Raw genomic sequence first — 17,651 nt, forward strand, 5'->3', positions numbered from 1 at the left:
TTATAAATATGTGTAAAAGTAATACACAAAAAAGAACTAAAAGAAAGAAAACAAAGTGAATATTATGTTTTTAACTTATTTATAATTATTTGATTCATTACGTTTTATTATCACTGTTAATATATTTTTGTTTTTCTCGTTTTAAATATATTTGTACTGAGTTTTACATTCATGCATTCACTTAAAAATGGCGTTTTAAAAAAAATAACTGAGGTAAACAATAAAAGAAAAGGTGAAATGGGCGGAGCCAGCGGACAAGCCTAGCCTGTGGAATGTGCTGATTTCCACACGTCATACGTACGCTGGCCGATGATTGGTTTACAGACTCAAGTAAAAAAGACCAGACAAGCCGGCGGCTATTCAGTAAGCGCAGCAGCAGCGAACGAAAGAAACTTTACGGGAGAAACGGTGACGGTACCGAGAGGCGGACGGCTGTACTGTGTGTTATTTGCTGGACTATACTGGAACACAGCGGCGGGACACTGAAGACGCTCAGCTCGCTGTTTTTTTTAAAGCTACAAATCCCCGTTAAGCTAACGTTTAGGGCGACATTCCCGCTTGTTTTTGTGAACTACCTGGAAGAACAGCCATGCTCACCCTGTGCCTCGTGTTGATGTTATCCACTGCCTCCGTCTTCTCAGAGTCGGTAAGTAGTTTCTCCAGCGAGCAGCTCAAATTCAAACACTCGTGTATCTCTGTTTCGGGAGCGCTACCTTGCTGAGGTTAGCCCTGTGTTTGTGTGCTGTTAGCGGGAGCCGGAAGGCTGTGATTTACCTGTCCTATCCCTCTGTTTAAGTACGGAAATGAGAGTTGTTAGCCACTTAGCTTCTCCTGGGATATGGCAGCTATTATCCCGAATGGGGGGGGCGTCACTTTTCCAGGATGAATCCCAGAGACACTTCCCAAAGAGGATCAATCCTGTTTGATCAAAGAGACAGTTTCCCGCCCCCGATAATAATACAGATGCACGCCAGACTCTCTTGTGTCTTTGAACACTTCTCCAGGTTGTTGCCAGTGTGAGCTAATGGGGAAATCTGAGTGCAGACTCCTTTTGGAGCCACTGAGACTTAAATGGTGAATCCATGTGTTGTTGTTAGAACAGAATTTGACTTTAATTAGTAGGATTTGTGTGTTATGAGGAGGCTCGCTGAGCTGGAAGGCACCAAATCCCAGTTTAAGTGAGATCCATGTTACGCCCCTTCCATTCTGATGCTTTCCCATTAACTGTCTATGAATTAGCTGACCAGGGGAGCTGGATGTGTTGCAAGCATGATTAGGTAAGCCTTGCAGCGTAGGTAGATCCATATTTGCTGATGATTCATGTCTACACGTGTTGCAAACGGGATGTATTTGGATTTAGTTGGGCGATAAAATAATTTTTAAAGTTCCAGAGACACTGTATTGAAAGTTTTCCTTTCTTGATAGTTAGATTGTTCTAGGCATAAATGTGAGGAGACATTATGCAAAAAAGACAAGTCTTTAATTGTTTTGCCCAAACATGCGTTACATTGCTTCTGTTTTGTTGCTCTGATTAATCATTTTTAGTGTGATTAACATCAACATTGAATGCTTGATGCCACCCACATACAAAAACATGCACCCTGCCCCCCTCCACTCAGGCCAGTTGGTCCATACGAATGGTGAGAATGAGCAAAAAGCAGTAAGAGCTGGTTTAACTGCATGTCTGACATACGGCAGGATTTGTTAAAGGATGCTAATCTCAGAGCAGATTGTTGTCTGTACAATCACGCTTTAGTTTGTGCAACACGTCACAACCATTTGTAGACACATTTGTAGGCTGGAGCGGTTCTCTGTTTAAGCAGCATAACGGTTATATTCGGGGTTCTGGCTATTCCACCGTTCCACATTTTGGTGTGAGAAGGGGTTGGAACAAAACATGGCGGCCTGATTGGGCCTTACAGTCTGTTACATTCCTCAAAGTATCTCCTCCTCCTCCTCTTCTTTCTTTTGGTCCCCCCTCTGGTATGTGACCTTTGGTGACCTTGACCGGCCCTCTCTGGGATTTTGCACACTTGATGGGGTCTCAATGGGGCCTCGGGGTGACACTCCACTTCTTTAACACAGCTAGCCTAGTGTGGTTACACCTACAGCTTTCCCACCAAAACATTCCCCCTTTCCTTCCTTAAACGAGCTCCAGATATTGACCCCTTTCTCTCCCGCGTGTCCTTTCCTTTAATGCATACTTGGCCTCTGAGCTATCACAATACTTGCCTCCTTGTGGCCTTTCCTCTCTGCCCACGAGGTCATTATTGGTATGTGGGTTTGGCATTCCCTGCTAATCGATAACAATGTTCTTTTACCTGACAATAGAACATGCTCTGAATGCAGAAAAAGGGTTTTTTGAGAGCCACAGGCACGATCGGAATGTTTTTATCACGGGATTGAGTCGGATTTCATATCAACTTGGATGCCAGCAGGAACTTGGTGCCATTTCGCTTTGGTCAGCTTGTCTGTTTTTTATCAGTTTGTTCAAGATAGCGTGGCATGCCAAACAAACCCTGTTCTCTGTTCTTTTTATTTTCCATTGACCTCAGCGTTTTCTGCCCATGTATGGTCCTTCGCTGCCTAGCCAAGGGTGAAGGTGAAAAAGATAGGAAAGACCAGCCCAGTGTAATGTTTGTGCTAATGTGCAGGGCGTTTTTCTGAAATGTCAAAAATGTTGAGAGAACTCCAAACACATGCCTTCAATTATGATATAAGACAGAATAAAACAACATCTTGTTTAACAGGCTGAAAGATGAGCTTGTTTGGCCTTTAATAAGGGTATCGTTCATCTTTATGGAAATAGAAGTCCAGTTTTTATGATTTAATTTAACACATGTCCTTGAAGTTGAAATTGTGGTGGTTAATCGGGGTAAGAAAAGTCTTCTTTGCCCCAGAGTTAATCCATGTTGCCCCATCAAACCCTTAGCTTGTTGCCTCTGGAGCCCATTTGTTAGAACTTGTTGGAATGTGACTGGTTTTGCAGCCCCCCCCCCCCCCCCCCCCGATCATTTGCACCAGAATGAAGCAGGTTTTTAAGGCTAGTTTTTTGTCTCCTTTGCATGATGGGGTGCAGGGTGGTGCTTGATAAATACTATGACTAGGATGTAATAATGGTTCCTGCTTTGCTGCCCGCTGGTCTATAAAATCCCTTTGGGCCCAGGAATGTTGGCACACAGAGAGAGGAGGTTTTTGTCCTTCCTGCCCACGACGGAGTGCAGTCGAATCCGATCCCCCGGACTCCCTCCACCCTTTTCCAACCACTGCATACTCTGGCAGCTGTAACGGGAACTATATGAATGCATTCAGGGCAGAAGTCGACCATAAAAACCCTCCAATTCTGGTTATATCACTTTCAGCTGACTTTTTTTTTTTTTTTTTTTTTTAAGACAGGCAGTTTAAAGATGCTGAGCAGTCTCTGATTATAAGCCTCTGCTGTGTGCTGTTACTCTCAACAGGGGCTCTTGCAGATTTTAAGCACAAAAAAAAGTTATATTTTATATACATAGTTAAGTAAAGCGAAAAGCTGGTTATGCTCCAGAAACACTTGTTGCACATATAAAATCTGCTTGACCAAGCTATTTCAGCTTATGGCTTTCACCAGTGTCATCATAAAACATGTTGCAGACAACATTTTAACTGCTCCAGACTTTATGCAACCTCCAAAGTATTTAAAGTTGTGCAGGAAAACAGTTTATCTGCCTTTAAACTCATGCATCTGGTCAGCGTTACAGTAAAATCCATTAATTTGTGTTTAATACTTCAAAAATCTTACATTGTAACTTGTAACAACTGGAGAAGTTTAGACATTGCTTTCGGGCCTGGAAGTTGTGTTTTTATTATTTTTAATTAAATGACAGCAAACCCCTGCTGCTCCTTCATCGTCTATGACTAAAATTGGCAGGGCTTGTTTTATTCTGGGGATTTTCTTGCAAACTGGATGGGGAAGGACTCTTATTACCAGCTGTAGTCCGTGATGGTGGAGCTGGGAGACCTTTAGCGCTACATGAGCACCAGCAAACGAAACGTCACTCGCGAGGTCCTACTGGAACGAGAGCGGGGAAAGGCTGGAGCTAGCTGGTTGTATGCTGATCATGTTGTTGTCCTGAGGGAGTTTATGCGGTGCATGCGTGGACAGCGCTCCAGTTTGGGGTTTTTTGTTATTTTTATATATATTTTTTTTTTATGTCAGGGGAATGTGAGCCTCGCTGTGATTCCTCTGGGAACGGCGAGCCTCGGAGGGAGGCCTTTTTAATGTCAGCCTGTGCCGTCTCAGTCTCCTCGTTCTTTTGCACGTTTGTTTCAGGATTGAAGCCAGACTCTTTCCAGCTATCAGCTCCCGTCCACAGCACATGTATTGGGCATGAGAAATGATAATCAAAGCACACCATCCGCAGGCAGGCAGGCAGACATCCAAATGATATCGACCCAATATTTCTAATGTATCTGCAATGGGTTTTTTTGTTTTTTGTTTTTTTTGGTGATTATTAATGTGCGGCTGCTTCTGCCCGTTGTTTTCACTATTGATCAGCCTGTTAGTTGTTAGAAGATGGTCAGATGGCTGAAGTCTGAGGTGACGCCATCAAAATCAAACATAGTGGGCTAGAAATGGCGTGCGATGATAATGTCAAACAACAAAGATTTCTTGAACTGTGTGCATAACCATTACCCTGAAGTGTAGCAACCATCATCCTTTCACCAAACTTTGAATTGGCCCTTTATTCACAGACGTGAGGATTATGGGGATTTTTGCTGATTCTCTTTTGATAAATAATTTCCCCCAGGGATCAATAAAGTATTCTGATTCTGATAACGGCTCATTGTGTTTGTCGGCTTCTGGAAATTTACTTCTTACAAACGAAACCCAGTTGATACTCCACAAACGGCACCCACCCACTGAGCAGAGCTCGCAGGCTGCTTTTGGGTGGCGTGAGGGTTTTCCCTTATTCGAATGCATTTCAGCAGTACAGCACCTTTTTGATGTGGTGTGTGTGAGGTCTACCTCGCGACTGTAGACCGCAACCGTCACATTAACCTTTAACTACCTGCACAGGATGCTACATTCATTTCTAATCCACTGAGTTAATCAATGATTAACTTTGGAAGTTTTGGATGTTTGAATGAGTCTCTGGACTTCTAGTGAACCCACAGACCACAAAAGACCTTTGACTGTGGGTTTTAGGAAAGAAACTCAACTTCACATGCTGTGAACTGAAAACACTACAACTCTCTTGTAGAAATGAAGAGTAAAATTAAACTCCCACTGTGTACGCTTCCTCTTTCAGTCACCCTCAAGCATTATAACCAACTGCCTTCATACACACGTGCATGTTTCTGCTTTGATTAAACTGTGCTTCTGACATCTGCTCGATTTAATGTTTGGAAATGGACGAGTTGGCACGATCTCTGTAAAAGAAAAGGTGTTACCCTACGCATAATTAAAAACGTCTTTGTGAAACCTAAAATGTTGCCTCTTTTGTCAAGAAGCAAGCGTAAAGTAAACTCCTGAAATCACCAGAGCACTAAGCTTCACTTTGACTCAGTTACTATTGTCCTTCAATGAATAAAGACAAATATTAGTGAAATGAGTCAAATCTTAAAATCCAGTGTGATAAAGAGCCTGTTTTCTGTGAGACTTCTTAGATAAGACGGTGGCTGTACAATCAGCCAGCTGTGCAGCAGACTGGGGCGATTTATTCTCTGCTGACGGGGCTAATTGAGCTTTAATGAGCCCCTCCTGAGAGTTTGATCTTATCTGTGCAGCTTTTGTTGGTCCCTTCCTGCTGCTGCCGAGCTCACCCTGTCGCATCTCTGACCGAATCCTCGACTAATGGTGAAAAAGGCCGGATGCCTGCATCGTCTCGAGCTCTTACTGAAGCTTGCGTCCTCCATCTTCCAGCGCTTTAATGCCACTCCCCCAGGCAGCATATCGCCGCCTTGAATCAAACATTACAGGCCGATAGACTACAGGGAAGACACCAAGGGGTCTTATCTGCTTAAAGATCAGCCTGCGAGCAGGAAAACAGGAAATGTCCATCAGAAACAAATCAGCATATTTGTTCTTTGTGCATTTAAGTAAACATCTGAGATATTTTTACTTGAATTTGTAGGAAACTTTTGGCTATATTTGGACATAAGCAGATCTGAGGTCAGCTTTATCAGACCGCTCAGTCAAATTAAACCTCCGTCCCTCACTGATTAGCACACTGTCAACATACAGTCACAGCTGATTAACAGATCAGTCTCAATGCCCAGCTTCATCCGACTCTGAGTCGCAGCATGAATAACTAACTCGCACCGAGAACACGATCTGTAATCAAAGAGTGAGTTTCACTCTGGAAACCATGCTGCTTATGTGAGACCAGAAATGAGCCCAAGTAAGTATTTTGAGAGCCCATAACTTTGCAAATATTTGAAGTATGAAGGTAAAATTTTACTCCAGTTATTTTCAGGGTCAGCTGTTTCTGAGGAGAGTCAGGAGGGAGGCACTGATTGTTTTTGAACATCAGGGAAACGAGGTAAATGGTGACGGACTCTTACACACCTCCGAGCCGTGTGTGTGTTGCGTTGTGTCGGACTGAGGAATGTGTTCCTCCACATAGGTCAGCTCGGCAAAAAGCCAAAACCTCGTCGATGCAGCCGCCACATTCCTGCCTCATCCGCAGTGAAGCCAAAGCACTCTAAGCACACGCAGACGCTCGACTCGGAGCTCGGGCCAAACCAGCGAGGCTGCTGTCAGGTCTCTTCTGGCCTCACAGGCTGAAGGGGCCTGATACGGATGATAACGGGTGTCTTTGTTTTTAGGAGCTTCACCCATGACATGCAGACAGGGTTAGAGGTGCTGATGAAAAGTCTGAAATACTTGCACAAAAGGCTTCTTCCAGTTCCTTGGAATAGATGGAGACCCACTTCCAGGGAGTTTAGTGTGGCTGGTCTGGTGCTGGGAACTCCGCTATAGATAGATCCGGCGTAGGTAGGAGGAATCTGGAGCTCTGCTGTCAGTACGGAGAGGAAAATGTAGGTTAGTGTTTGAGGATGACCACATTCAGGCCTCCTGAAGGAACAGCTGAGCTGATATGGGTCAGCTTTATGATTTTAACGAAGCAATGATTTTCACTCCTCCCGTGGCCTTTGGATTTCTTTGGCGGTTACGTCAGAGGTCAGGAGTACATCTTACCAGCAGATGAAGTGACACAATGCTGGTGCAAATCCTGCTGGCTCAAGTATCAACAGGGGGGGCTGAAGAAATGGGAGACACTGAGGAAGACGAGCACTGCTTTGGCCTCTGAAAACTGACTTTTCTGGACAAAGCTCGTGAGATGCCGGACACGGCAAAGAATAAGGAAGCACATTCCTGTCTTTTCACGTGTTGAACCTCCTCCAGTCGGCTGTGTGAAAGGACCAGATGCCCCTCTCCGTGCTGGCAGATGGAGGGATTGTTTCCAGAGTTTAATGAAGGGAGGCTGCTGGAGGCTTAGCCCAGTTACCTTGGTCATTGATATGCTCTCGGGGCGTCCACTGGCATTGTTTGGTGTCAGTAGAAGGGACGGGCCCTAAAGCTGGTTGGTAGGACTCCTGGCAGACTGCTTTTTTTTTTTTTTTTTTTTTTTTTTTAGCGAAGCTGAGCAGTTGGAGGGTTTTGGGTTTTAGGACCTCCGTGCTGTAATGGGCAGGATAAAGAAGGGTGTGATGGGATGGAGGTGTGACGTGTCTGATGGGGCAGGAATGGAGTCTACAGGGAGGGGGCGATGGCGTCTCTTTTCAAAGGCTAATCAAAGAAAGCCGATGGCTTTTGTTGTGCTTACAGTAACAGAAAAGGTCACATGACAACAAAGCACAGCAGTTAATCAGCTGGCTGATGGACGTGGTCGTTTCACAGATGTCAGCATCACTAATGTGACTTTTCTGTCACGCGTGATGATTTTGTTGCATGCGAGGACTGTCTGGGTCACATGGTTGGTAACCTCAGACTGTAACCACGTGGCACAAGGAGCTCTGCAGTTTGGGCCTTTTTATAAGACAAAGGGCAGCTGTGTTCAGCTGCTGGATTGACTCTGACCTTTGACCTCTGTGTTGGCTTTATCTGAGTGAGTGCTGTGATGAGTCAGGCTTTTATAGAACGAGTTATAAACGTTAAAGCGGAGAGAGGAGGCTTTTTGTTGTTTTCTTCTTAAACGAGTCCATGTTTGGTTCTGTGGGAATGAGAAGCGGAGCCTTGAACAGAAATCTTATCCCATATTTCTTTCCACTGAATCCATTTGGTTGGTTGGTTTGGCTGCCATCCATATCCGGCTGCTTATCAGCTGTTGCACATTAGGCCCAAAACATACCAGGCTGTGAATCACTGATGGAGGACAAAATGGGGATCTGTTAACAGGCTGTAAAATGGCTGGTTGTGATTCTTCTGTCTGTAAACTCTCGGGACTTCCACTCTTCAGCTTTCACCGAGTTTTCCAGGCCGTTTGCAGGCGTTTGCGGCCTCCCCCCGAACCGCAGCGAGCTCTGCTGTAAAGCACGTAGCCGGACTTTGTGTCGCTGAAGCTCATTCAGGCTGTTTGTAATGAACACATTCGGCTTGATGTGAAGGAACAATGATAATCTGTCCACTCAGGCTGTTTGTGGCAGTGTTTCCAAGCAGATAAAGGCTGCTTTCAATTAAGTTTTAACGCGAGCTGAAGTGGAGAAACGGAAAGTTTGTTTGAAGAGAAAAAAATCACAAAGGTATTGCAGGACCTTTAAAACTGTAAATCCTTGAAACAGACACTGGCAGAGTAATGCAGTTCAAATGAAAATAACAAGCAAAAAGGAAAAAGTTCAAATAAATAAAACAAACCTTAAAATGGCTACAATAACCGAAAATTAGTAAGAACAGGAAATAAACTTTGTTCTGATATAGATTCAAATATAACTAATAGACTGTGACTATTCTTATAGACTAAGTTACAGGTATATAAAGTGCTTCAGGTGTGTTATGTACCCTCTGGAGGACAGACGGGGTCTTTCTTATTACTCACACAGTAAATGAGTGCGTGCCTGCTAACAGTGTAACATGTGCTGTGTGGCTGTGACTGAGTGGACCGCTCAGTAAAATGAGTGAGCGCTGATTTTCATGTCGATTTGTTACGTAACCTCAGCTCGGGCGCTCCTCTGTCCTCTGTTTGCCGGTCCGTGCTGGTTTAGAAGATGTGTATATACACACACACACACACACACACACACACACGCTGTGTTCCCTACCGATCTGTTTTCAGGCTGACGTTGGACAGTTTTTACAGAAACTGAGGCTTCCGGCGCTCATCCTTGGCTCTGTTTGTTTTTCCTGGATTTGGAACACCGTTGTTGTTTTTGTTGGGACTTGGCCTGAACCCCGTCCCAGCTCCGGGAAATTATAGTAAAAGTAGAATATGTCGCACATGTGACGGTAACATCGGAGGCCTTATGTAACGCAAGCCTCGAGCTTTTGATCTTTTCTGTTCTCCCGAATACGCCGGGCCTGCCGGGACAGGCCTCAGTCAGCCTGAGAGGCGTACGCTTCTTTTCTTTTAGCCCTCCGGGACGCAAGCGTCCAAGTTACACCACGCAGGGGTTAAAGGTCAGAGGAACCGGGAAGGGGAGCGTTTTCAACACCCCAGGACACAGAAGGACAAAACGTACTCTTACTTTTTTGTTTGTGTGGAACTTGAAAAATGCAAAGTGTTCCTGTTTTTAGAAAAAGGCCCACACCCACTCCACAGACTAAGGTTCGGGTCATTAACGTTCCTTAAGTTTGACAGGAGACGGTGACTAAACGCATAAAACCTGCCAATAAATCACTGAAATCCCTCGAGTGAGGCAAGAAAACGTGTTTTTGTAGCAAGAAGCAGAGAAATCAGGTTTTCTGGGCTTTTAAAACCATCTGTAACCGCAAATCGAAGTAAAACGAGCCTCGGGGGGGAATGATGTCAAATATAACAAAATGAAGGGCTGTGAGTCCTGCTGGTTTACCTGATTGAATCAGCCTGACTCATACGGGTCCACACGGAGGCTTGAATGAGCGTAATTCCTCTAATGTGACTCAGAGGACGTGTTGCAGCAGGACTGTGAATGGTTGCGAGGAAATGAAGAGCCAGCAGTCACCACTTTTCGGCTCGGGATTACTGACAAAGACAGGCAGGCAGGCATGAATGCACACATACAGGATCACGGCTCCCTGCTGCACATGTAAGGGCTTTAAATGAGGACATAATAGAGCAGCGATCCTCAGCCGGGCTACTACCGCCACAGCTTTCAGGACGGACATGAAAAGACATGAAGAGAGAAGAAAAGATCAAATTTGTGTGGAAATGGATGCAGTACAAACCTTTAGCTGCAGCTGTTTCCAGCTGTTATCGGTTTGGATGTTTCTGCTTCAAGGACACAGACTGTGAATGTTTTCAAGCACTTTTAAATGATTTAAGTGTCCTGTTTAGTTCAGCTGCCCTCAAACCCAAAGATTGTTGTCACGAAGCATAAAAACATAAACAACAACAAGTTGTTCACCTTTAAGGAGCCGCAAACTCTTTCAAATTTGATGTTTGCTCCTGGATTTTTAAATACAGCTCTGTAAGGAAAGCCAGGAAAGAGGGACTCAGACGGGAAGAAATGGAGTAAAGTGCAAGGGAACGCACACAAAGGAGGCCTGAAAGTGTAGGAAACCAAACAAATTGGAGCAGGAGCGGCGAGTCCTCGCGAGCCCACCTTGTTGCTAAGGAGTCGCGGTAAAATGGCCGCCTTTGTTTGGAAGCTCTGTGTAGGCACAATGGGGCATCCCCTCCCCTCTTTCTTCTCTGCTTTTTAAAGGCAGCGGCTGAGAGGATTACCTTCAAACACGTCGTTACCACGCCGAGCGGCCGAGAACACACAAACAGGGAGGCCCCGGGCGGGCTGGGTTAACCCTTAAATGAAGACTGGGATGGAAGTAATTAAGAGCCTCGTGACGTACACGACTCGATCTGTGAGAGAGTGGACGAGGATGTTTGTGGGACATCCGGGAAGCTTTCCAGTGTGATTTGTGGTCTGCTTTTGTTCTCGCTAAATGGAAAGCTCAGAAAAATAAAAGCTTGTTCCAGTTTTCCCGACAACATAATCACCACTCTTCTTTTCCTGGTAACTCGATTGGCTGCTTCCTGTCGGACACAAACATCACATGGGCTCCTCCTCGGCTGCATCGCGTTCGGTGCTGTAAAACACATCAGGCTCATGTCCCGTGTGTGTGTGTGTGTGTGTGTGTGTGTTAATGTTAATGATTAGGTGATGGATTTGGGGAGGGGGTGTTAATCCCATTCCTGCAGCTTAGCGGGCAAATGGTCACTGAAATAAACTCTTGTAATGTGATTAAATGTGGCTGATGTGCCCTCACCATGTTAAGCTTTGATAGGGATGGTAACCATGGCGACTGGGCTGATTGAAGGGGCCTGATTGGGCAGGCTTGACCAAAAAGTTACAGAGAAACTGGAAGCATGTCGGCCTATCAGACCGAAGGAGTGTTAGTGAGATAAAGTCCCTCTGAGCCTCCGTCTGATGTCCCAGCAGGTGAGGGAGACGGAGACATGGATGCCCATGAAGAGCTCGCAGACGGCCGGCGTGTCGACACGTGGCGGCGATCTGGAGGCGTCTGGAGACGCCCCGATTGGCTCAGACTTCGGCTTCACAGACGACGACGCTGACAATTACACGTACGACGATGAAGACTACAACGACTTCTCTGGATCTGGTGACGCAGGTCGGTCCTGACGAGAAACACTCAGCGCAGCGATTTCTGACGTTTACGTAGAATCTGTAAGATTAAATGAAGAATCTGCTTCTTTCCACAGACACGCCCATGTCACCTGACGAGACGACAACAGTGAAGGTGAGAAGCGTCTGCACGTGGAGTCTCCTTAAATACTTAAACCCTCAACCATGCAGCAGAGGCTTCACCAACTCTTTTCTCTTCATTTACAGCTCGACATTATTGACAATAAGATCCCCGAGCCAGAGCGCCCGGTGCGACCAACCGTCAACGAGAGAGATATCGTTGAGAAGAACGAGATCCCTGTGCTGGGCAACGACGATCGCAGAGAAGACAACCTGTCCAATGTCCTCATGTCCCACACCGGCAACGAGAGCATCACGAGCAAGACGGAGTTCCTTGCAGGTCAGTCGTGCTCTTACAAACATCTTTGAAGCAGCCAAAACGTAACTTTGAGTTTTTAAATGTCCAAAGATGGAAATGCCGCCCGAGTTTTAACATCAGACGCAGGAAAATTTCCCTAAGCTGTGATAAACTTAAACTAAGAACAAGAGCACGGTAGCGCTCGTACACGATGTCAGATGACGTGATTTCTAAAGTGTAGGGCTGACGAGGAGCTTCAGAGCTCCCTCCCCAGAGGAGCAGGAGGAGGCTCCTGTCTGGGTGGAAGGAGTAGGAATCACTGTCACAGCTTAAAAAGTCTCATCTGTCGCTTTACTTTCTCTTCCAGCTCTGACCGCGACCCTCGCCGTCAGCCTGGTGCTCGCCGTCCTCCTCATCCTCTTCCTCATCTATCGCATGAAGAAAAAGGACGAGGGCAGCTACGATCTGTCGAAGAAGCCCATCTACAAGAAGGCCCCCACCACAGAGATCTACGCATAGACCCCGACCTCCTCCTGCTCCTCCTCCTTTCACAACCACACACAATCACACACCTCACTCCCTTAAAAACCCAATCAGGGCCGGCGTCTGGCCTTGCCATGCCTCATCATCATCATCATACCTCCTCCTCCTCCTCACTTTCCTCCAGCGGAGCGATGCTGGGTAAATCAGAAGAGAAGCCCCGACAACACAATCGACAGACTGGCTCCTCCCTGATGTGCGCTTTATTACCGACGCTCTCTGAACCAATCAGAGGCTTCGCTTTCTCAGAAAAGGAAAATGAGCGACAGGAGTGGACTGTCTCAGCTGCCATGACCTCACTTCCTCTCAAACAGGACAAGACTCCTCCCTTCTTTCCTTTAAAAACACTAAAACGGTACTTTTATCGGTCCAGTTATTTATTCTCTCCTCTGAACCTGCAACTTCTAAAGACTAACGAGGTTTTCATGAGATTTTTTTTTTTTTTTTTTAATGCCATAATGAGAAAAACAAAGTTGGTTTTAATCTGAAAGTTGTGCAGCGGTTTCATGCTCCGTTAGAAGTGACCCTGTATAGAAGTGTTGTTTCTGCACTGTAAAACGATCACTTCCTGTTCTGTAAACCTTCAGATGCAGCAGAGTTCATTAAAATGACCTTAAAAGGCTTTTTATTTCCCTTCAAAGCTCCTGGTATGTTTGGTTTCTCCTCAGCACATAGCACCAGACGAGTCGTACCAATCCCTGAAAGGAATTTGCAAACGTTGGAGGACCCCGGGTTATTCACCAGCACGTCATAGCGGCGAGGCGTTGCTGCACTCCTCAGCATCGCGCCAGGCGTCGACACTTTCGGATGTAGACTCGCTCACTTTCCTGCAGAGAGTTCGAGGATACGAAGCTATATCCGAATAGCTGGTTAGCTTAGCTTACAAAGTGAAAAGCATTAGCCAACGCTAATACAGCTAAAGGCTATTATGTGTGAAGTAGCTGTAAACTCATCAAATTAATGTTCTCGACATATAATGTGCAGATTTGGGTTTAACCACCTTTTTAAGCATAAAGTCAGTCTGATGGCAGCATTTAAAGTCGGGTTTCCTCAGCTAATGCTATGCTACAGTAGCGTAGCAACGCTAATGTAACATTTGGGGCTTTTTTTTTTCCCAGTTTTTCATAAATTAAGATGAAAGAAATGAAGCGTAAATGTGGTCTTCGGTAATTCCGTTAGCTGCTTCTTTTTTTTTTTCTTTTTTTTTAATTAATCTAGCTAGCTGATTTATTTGTGCTAAGCTAACTCTAATGTAATTTTGACCAAACGTGAGTGGCTTATATCTTTTCTAAAACTTGCCAAATTAAAATTGTAATTCCTTCAGTTCTTTCAGCACTGAGGTGCTAATCCGTGTAAAAGTTGAGCTCTGTGATTGCAGAAACAGTACTTTTTTCTTTCTTTGATATATATATATTTTTTTCTCAATCATGGGGTTGATGCTTCTCTCGATAAGCTACACGACTGTTTGCTGTTTAGTTTTTATATTTTCAGTCACAGTTCTCGGAGCAATCGCCGACGCCGTCGTAAGCCGGTCCAATGCATCCAGACTGCTCTACCAAGGATTTGTACATAGTCATTAAATATCAATTTTTAAAAAAAGCTTAAATATATTAACTTGGTACTCAGCCGTGTTCTGGCAACAGAAATATCTACCAAATATTTAAATGCCAAATTGTTTTGTTTTTGCTCTTTGGTGTCCTGCAGTAACCTTCATGTGATTTACTGTAAATGTAAGTTTTGATACTACCGATGCTAATACTAACGCCTCTAATGTCCTCCAGTGTTTTATTTTCCCTCCTGTAGATCAACTAGTTCCCCTCCGTTATTATTTTTAATTAATTTAACTGTCAAATTATTTTATTGCCTTCCTTCAGGTTCGGGTGTTCACCCTTAAGCTGTTGTATATGTGATTTTTAAAAGTTTTATATACACTAGTTTCAGATTTCCAGCAAATAGTTTTGAAACTTTTTATTTGGTAAGAGTGTCTATTATCTTTTAGACTTTTTGCTTTTGTATTTATGGTTTTGTTTTTTGTAGAAGGATTGATTATGTGGTTGCTGTACGTCTCTTCGTTCGAGGGATGTTGTGTCGATGAGCCACGTTGCCGTCAGCAGACCTCGGGTCGATTCTTGGCGACTCACTTTTGTAAATCTGAACACGACCGGCGACGCGAGCAGCCGCACAGTTACGAAAACACTCGAGGCCTGATAACTGACACAATGCTGCTGCCCGTGTCCTCTGGTGTGCCGGGAGGAACGAGCTGACCTCTGACTCGGGCAGAGGAGTAAATCTGATCAGATTACACGAGTTTAAAAAAGAATATTTCAAAAAGCAGTCTGTCGTCGGCCCCAGGTCTGAGTCGGTAAACATGGGAGGGTATGTTCTGCTGCTTAATGTCACAAATACCACACGTGAATCATTGGAGTGGAGCCAATGAATCATTGGTTTCTCAATGCTGGTTCCGATTTATTGAAAATAAAGTTATTTTTATGCACATTAACATTTTAACTGTGTGTTTTGTTTCATTTCCTGAGGGAAAGATGACTTAAAGAGACACTTGTCACTTCACCTGATCACAGGGGGTAAATTCCCCCTCAGCGGTTTTCTTTCTAGTTGTTACTCTGACAGCGTAGGACTCCTGCTATCTTTGCTTTCTTAGTATTTTGTGTTGCACAAACAGTGCAGGCGTTGTTGCCAAGGAGACGAGCACAGTTTAAATGCACAAAACCTTTTTAGCACGATTTATTTTGTGTTCGGCATGAAGGAAAGGCAGATGATAACAAATGTACTTCGAGTAACTGAGGAGCTGCTTTCACTGTCAAAGAGAGTCCAGGTGTGTGTGTGTGTGTGTGTGTGTGTGTGTGTGTGTGTCGGATCGAACTGACAAGCCGTTGCCTGCCAGCTTCAGCGCAGCCGGGAAAAACACACTCCACTAAACGCCAAAACACTGACGAATGCAGCTCTGCTGGGAGGGGCGCACACATTCCAGCACACACATATTCAAACATTATCCTTCACACACGCTTTCATAACCAAGCACACGGCCGCGCGGGTGGGGGTGCTGGCGGGGGCACTTTGCACTGGACCTATTTGTTCAAAAACAAGAACAGGCGAAGGTTAAAGTGCCACTTTTTTTTAAATCCTCTTTGATCCAGCTCCACCTGTCTGCTCCTGCTGGATGCTGAGCAGGTGAAGTGTGCGTGCTTTGCATCAGGTCTGAATGGGGACTTTCCTTTCACAAATTTGGTCCTGATAAAGTTCCCCCGGTTATTTTTATTTGGTTTAAATACAGATGTGCCTGCATAAAAACAGAAGGGGGCAACTGCCAACATGCTCCAACGTACAGCTCCAGAAGCACGGCCGTTTCTACGACTTTTTTCTTACTGGGTGGGAGAGTGAGATGTGACTACATGGAGGCACAGACAGCCTGCCTGGAGTTTGCCAAAAGGCACATGAAAGACTCTCAGACCACGAGAAATAAAACTCTCTGGTCTGATTGAACAAATATCCCCTACGGGGAAGCATGGTGGTGCTAACATCTTGCTGTGGGAATGTTGTGCAGCTGCAGGAACTGGAAGACTAGTCGAGGTCAAAGGGAAGGGAGAGGTCACGGGAATGCCGATATGTGCGCAGACATCACTGGTGATGCTCTGGAGCGATCGGGATTCATCTGCCAACCGGACAGCAGCCCTCATTAATTAGCACAATTTTGATGTAACATTATATGTGATCAGTTTTGGAATAAGGCTGTAACAGGACAAAATGTAGAACAAGTGAAGCTCTGTGAAAACTTTCTGGATGCTCTGTATATAAAGCATGTAGAAGCATCACAATACCTTTGCTAAACTGAATCATACTTGCAAGATTAGGAGGCAGCTTCTCGCAGTTAATTGTCACACTGCCACTAAAAAGGGCTGCAGGAATAAATGCTCATAGTAATAATAATCATCTAAGGAGCTCGGGAAGAAATGCAACCTTCAAGAAACTTAAACAAGTCTTTTCTTTAGATTACTATGACCTGGATATCATAGGAGTGATCGTTCCTCTGTTTGAATGCAAACAGTCAGTAGACATTCATAACTAAAGATCTACAGGTCACAGGATGAGGTTTTGCTAACGAGAACTGCAAAGGCAGAAAATGATCAAGCACAGGATGTCAGATGGAGTCAGATAAAACCAGAAACCAGACTGTGTAACGTCACTGTGAGGTTTCTAAGTTTCAGCTGGTAATCTGTAACAACGGCTGGTTTTCACAGGCAGTAGTTTCAGTGCAAAGACCAAGTTTCCAGATTTTAAGCTGTAATTTAAAGGGGGCTGGTCACTCAGTTCCTTTTTTTAATGCTCAAAAATGTTAAAAATAACTCAAAATAGCAATATCTTCAAGGACCTGGTGGTCCATCATATTACAGCAAGCGTGTTTGGGAATCCAGAGATCAGGGACTCCAGCCACCTGATAATTCAAACTTAATACAGTTTAAACAGGTCATTTATTATTCAAATAAAAATGTTGTGAGGGTAAACTGGCCCCTGATAGGGTCCCCCGTAACAAACTGGTCCTCGGTGTGGGGCCACACAGAGCAAATCTAAAAATAAAATAAATCAAGGTTCCAGTTTACCTGGAACAGGGTCCATCCTGCCCGGAACAGGATCTCAGACCAGACCCAGGATAAGGGCAAGCGTCAGGTGGCCGTGCCTATGGAGCCCAGCCGGGCGCCGCGGTCCTGGTGCTCTGATCCCCAGCTTCCTTAGGCCCCGGGGCAGACCCAGGACTCCCTGGGGAAATTATATCTCTTGGCTGGGATGGGAACAACTTGGTGCTCTCCCTGGATGAGCTAGAAAAGGAGGCTGGGCTGAGGGAAGTCTGGGCTTATAAACCAGATAAACGGCTGAAAATGGATGAAAGGATGAGATGTTGTTTTTGTTGTTGTTTTTGTTGTTGTTTGTTTGTGCCCGATGCCCTCCTGATGTGTGTCTCCTCCACGACGAAACTTGAATA

General features: G+C 45.0%; 1 protein-coding gene across 2 annotated transcripts; it reads left to right on the forward strand.

Annotated features, from left to right (window-relative positions):
- Positions 1 to 351: 351 nt before the first annotated feature.
- sdc4 (syndecan 4) lies at positions 352 to 15,155 on the forward strand. 2 transcript variants are annotated; one of them, XM_085275331.1, is made up of 5 exons: positions 352 to 646; positions 11,551 to 11,743; positions 11,835 to 11,872; positions 11,965 to 12,157; positions 12,483 to 15,155. In XM_085275331.1, exons 1-5 carry the CDS (start codon positions 590 to 592, stop codon positions 12,632 to 12,634), a joined length of 633 nt encoding a protein of 210 aa, XP_085131457.1. In that variant the 5' UTR covers positions 352 to 589; the 3' UTR covers positions 12,635 to 15,155. The 2 variants fall into 2 exon arrangements, with proteins under 2 accessions (XP_085131457.1, XP_085131458.1); XM_085275332.1 differs by having other exon boundaries at positions 354 to 646; positions 11,554 to 11,743.
- The last annotated feature ends 2,496 nt before the right edge of the window (positions 15,156 to 17,651 follow it).

The sequence above is a fragment of the Mchenga conophoros genome, linkage group LG5 (genome assembly GCF_057382185.1).
Source record: "Mchenga conophoros isolate Kocher_MC1m ecotype Shallow Benthic linkage group LG5, M_conophoros_male_GT1.1, whole genome shotgun sequence".
Lineage (NCBI taxonomy): Eukaryota > Metazoa > Chordata > Actinopteri > Cichliformes > Cichlidae > Mchenga > Mchenga conophoros.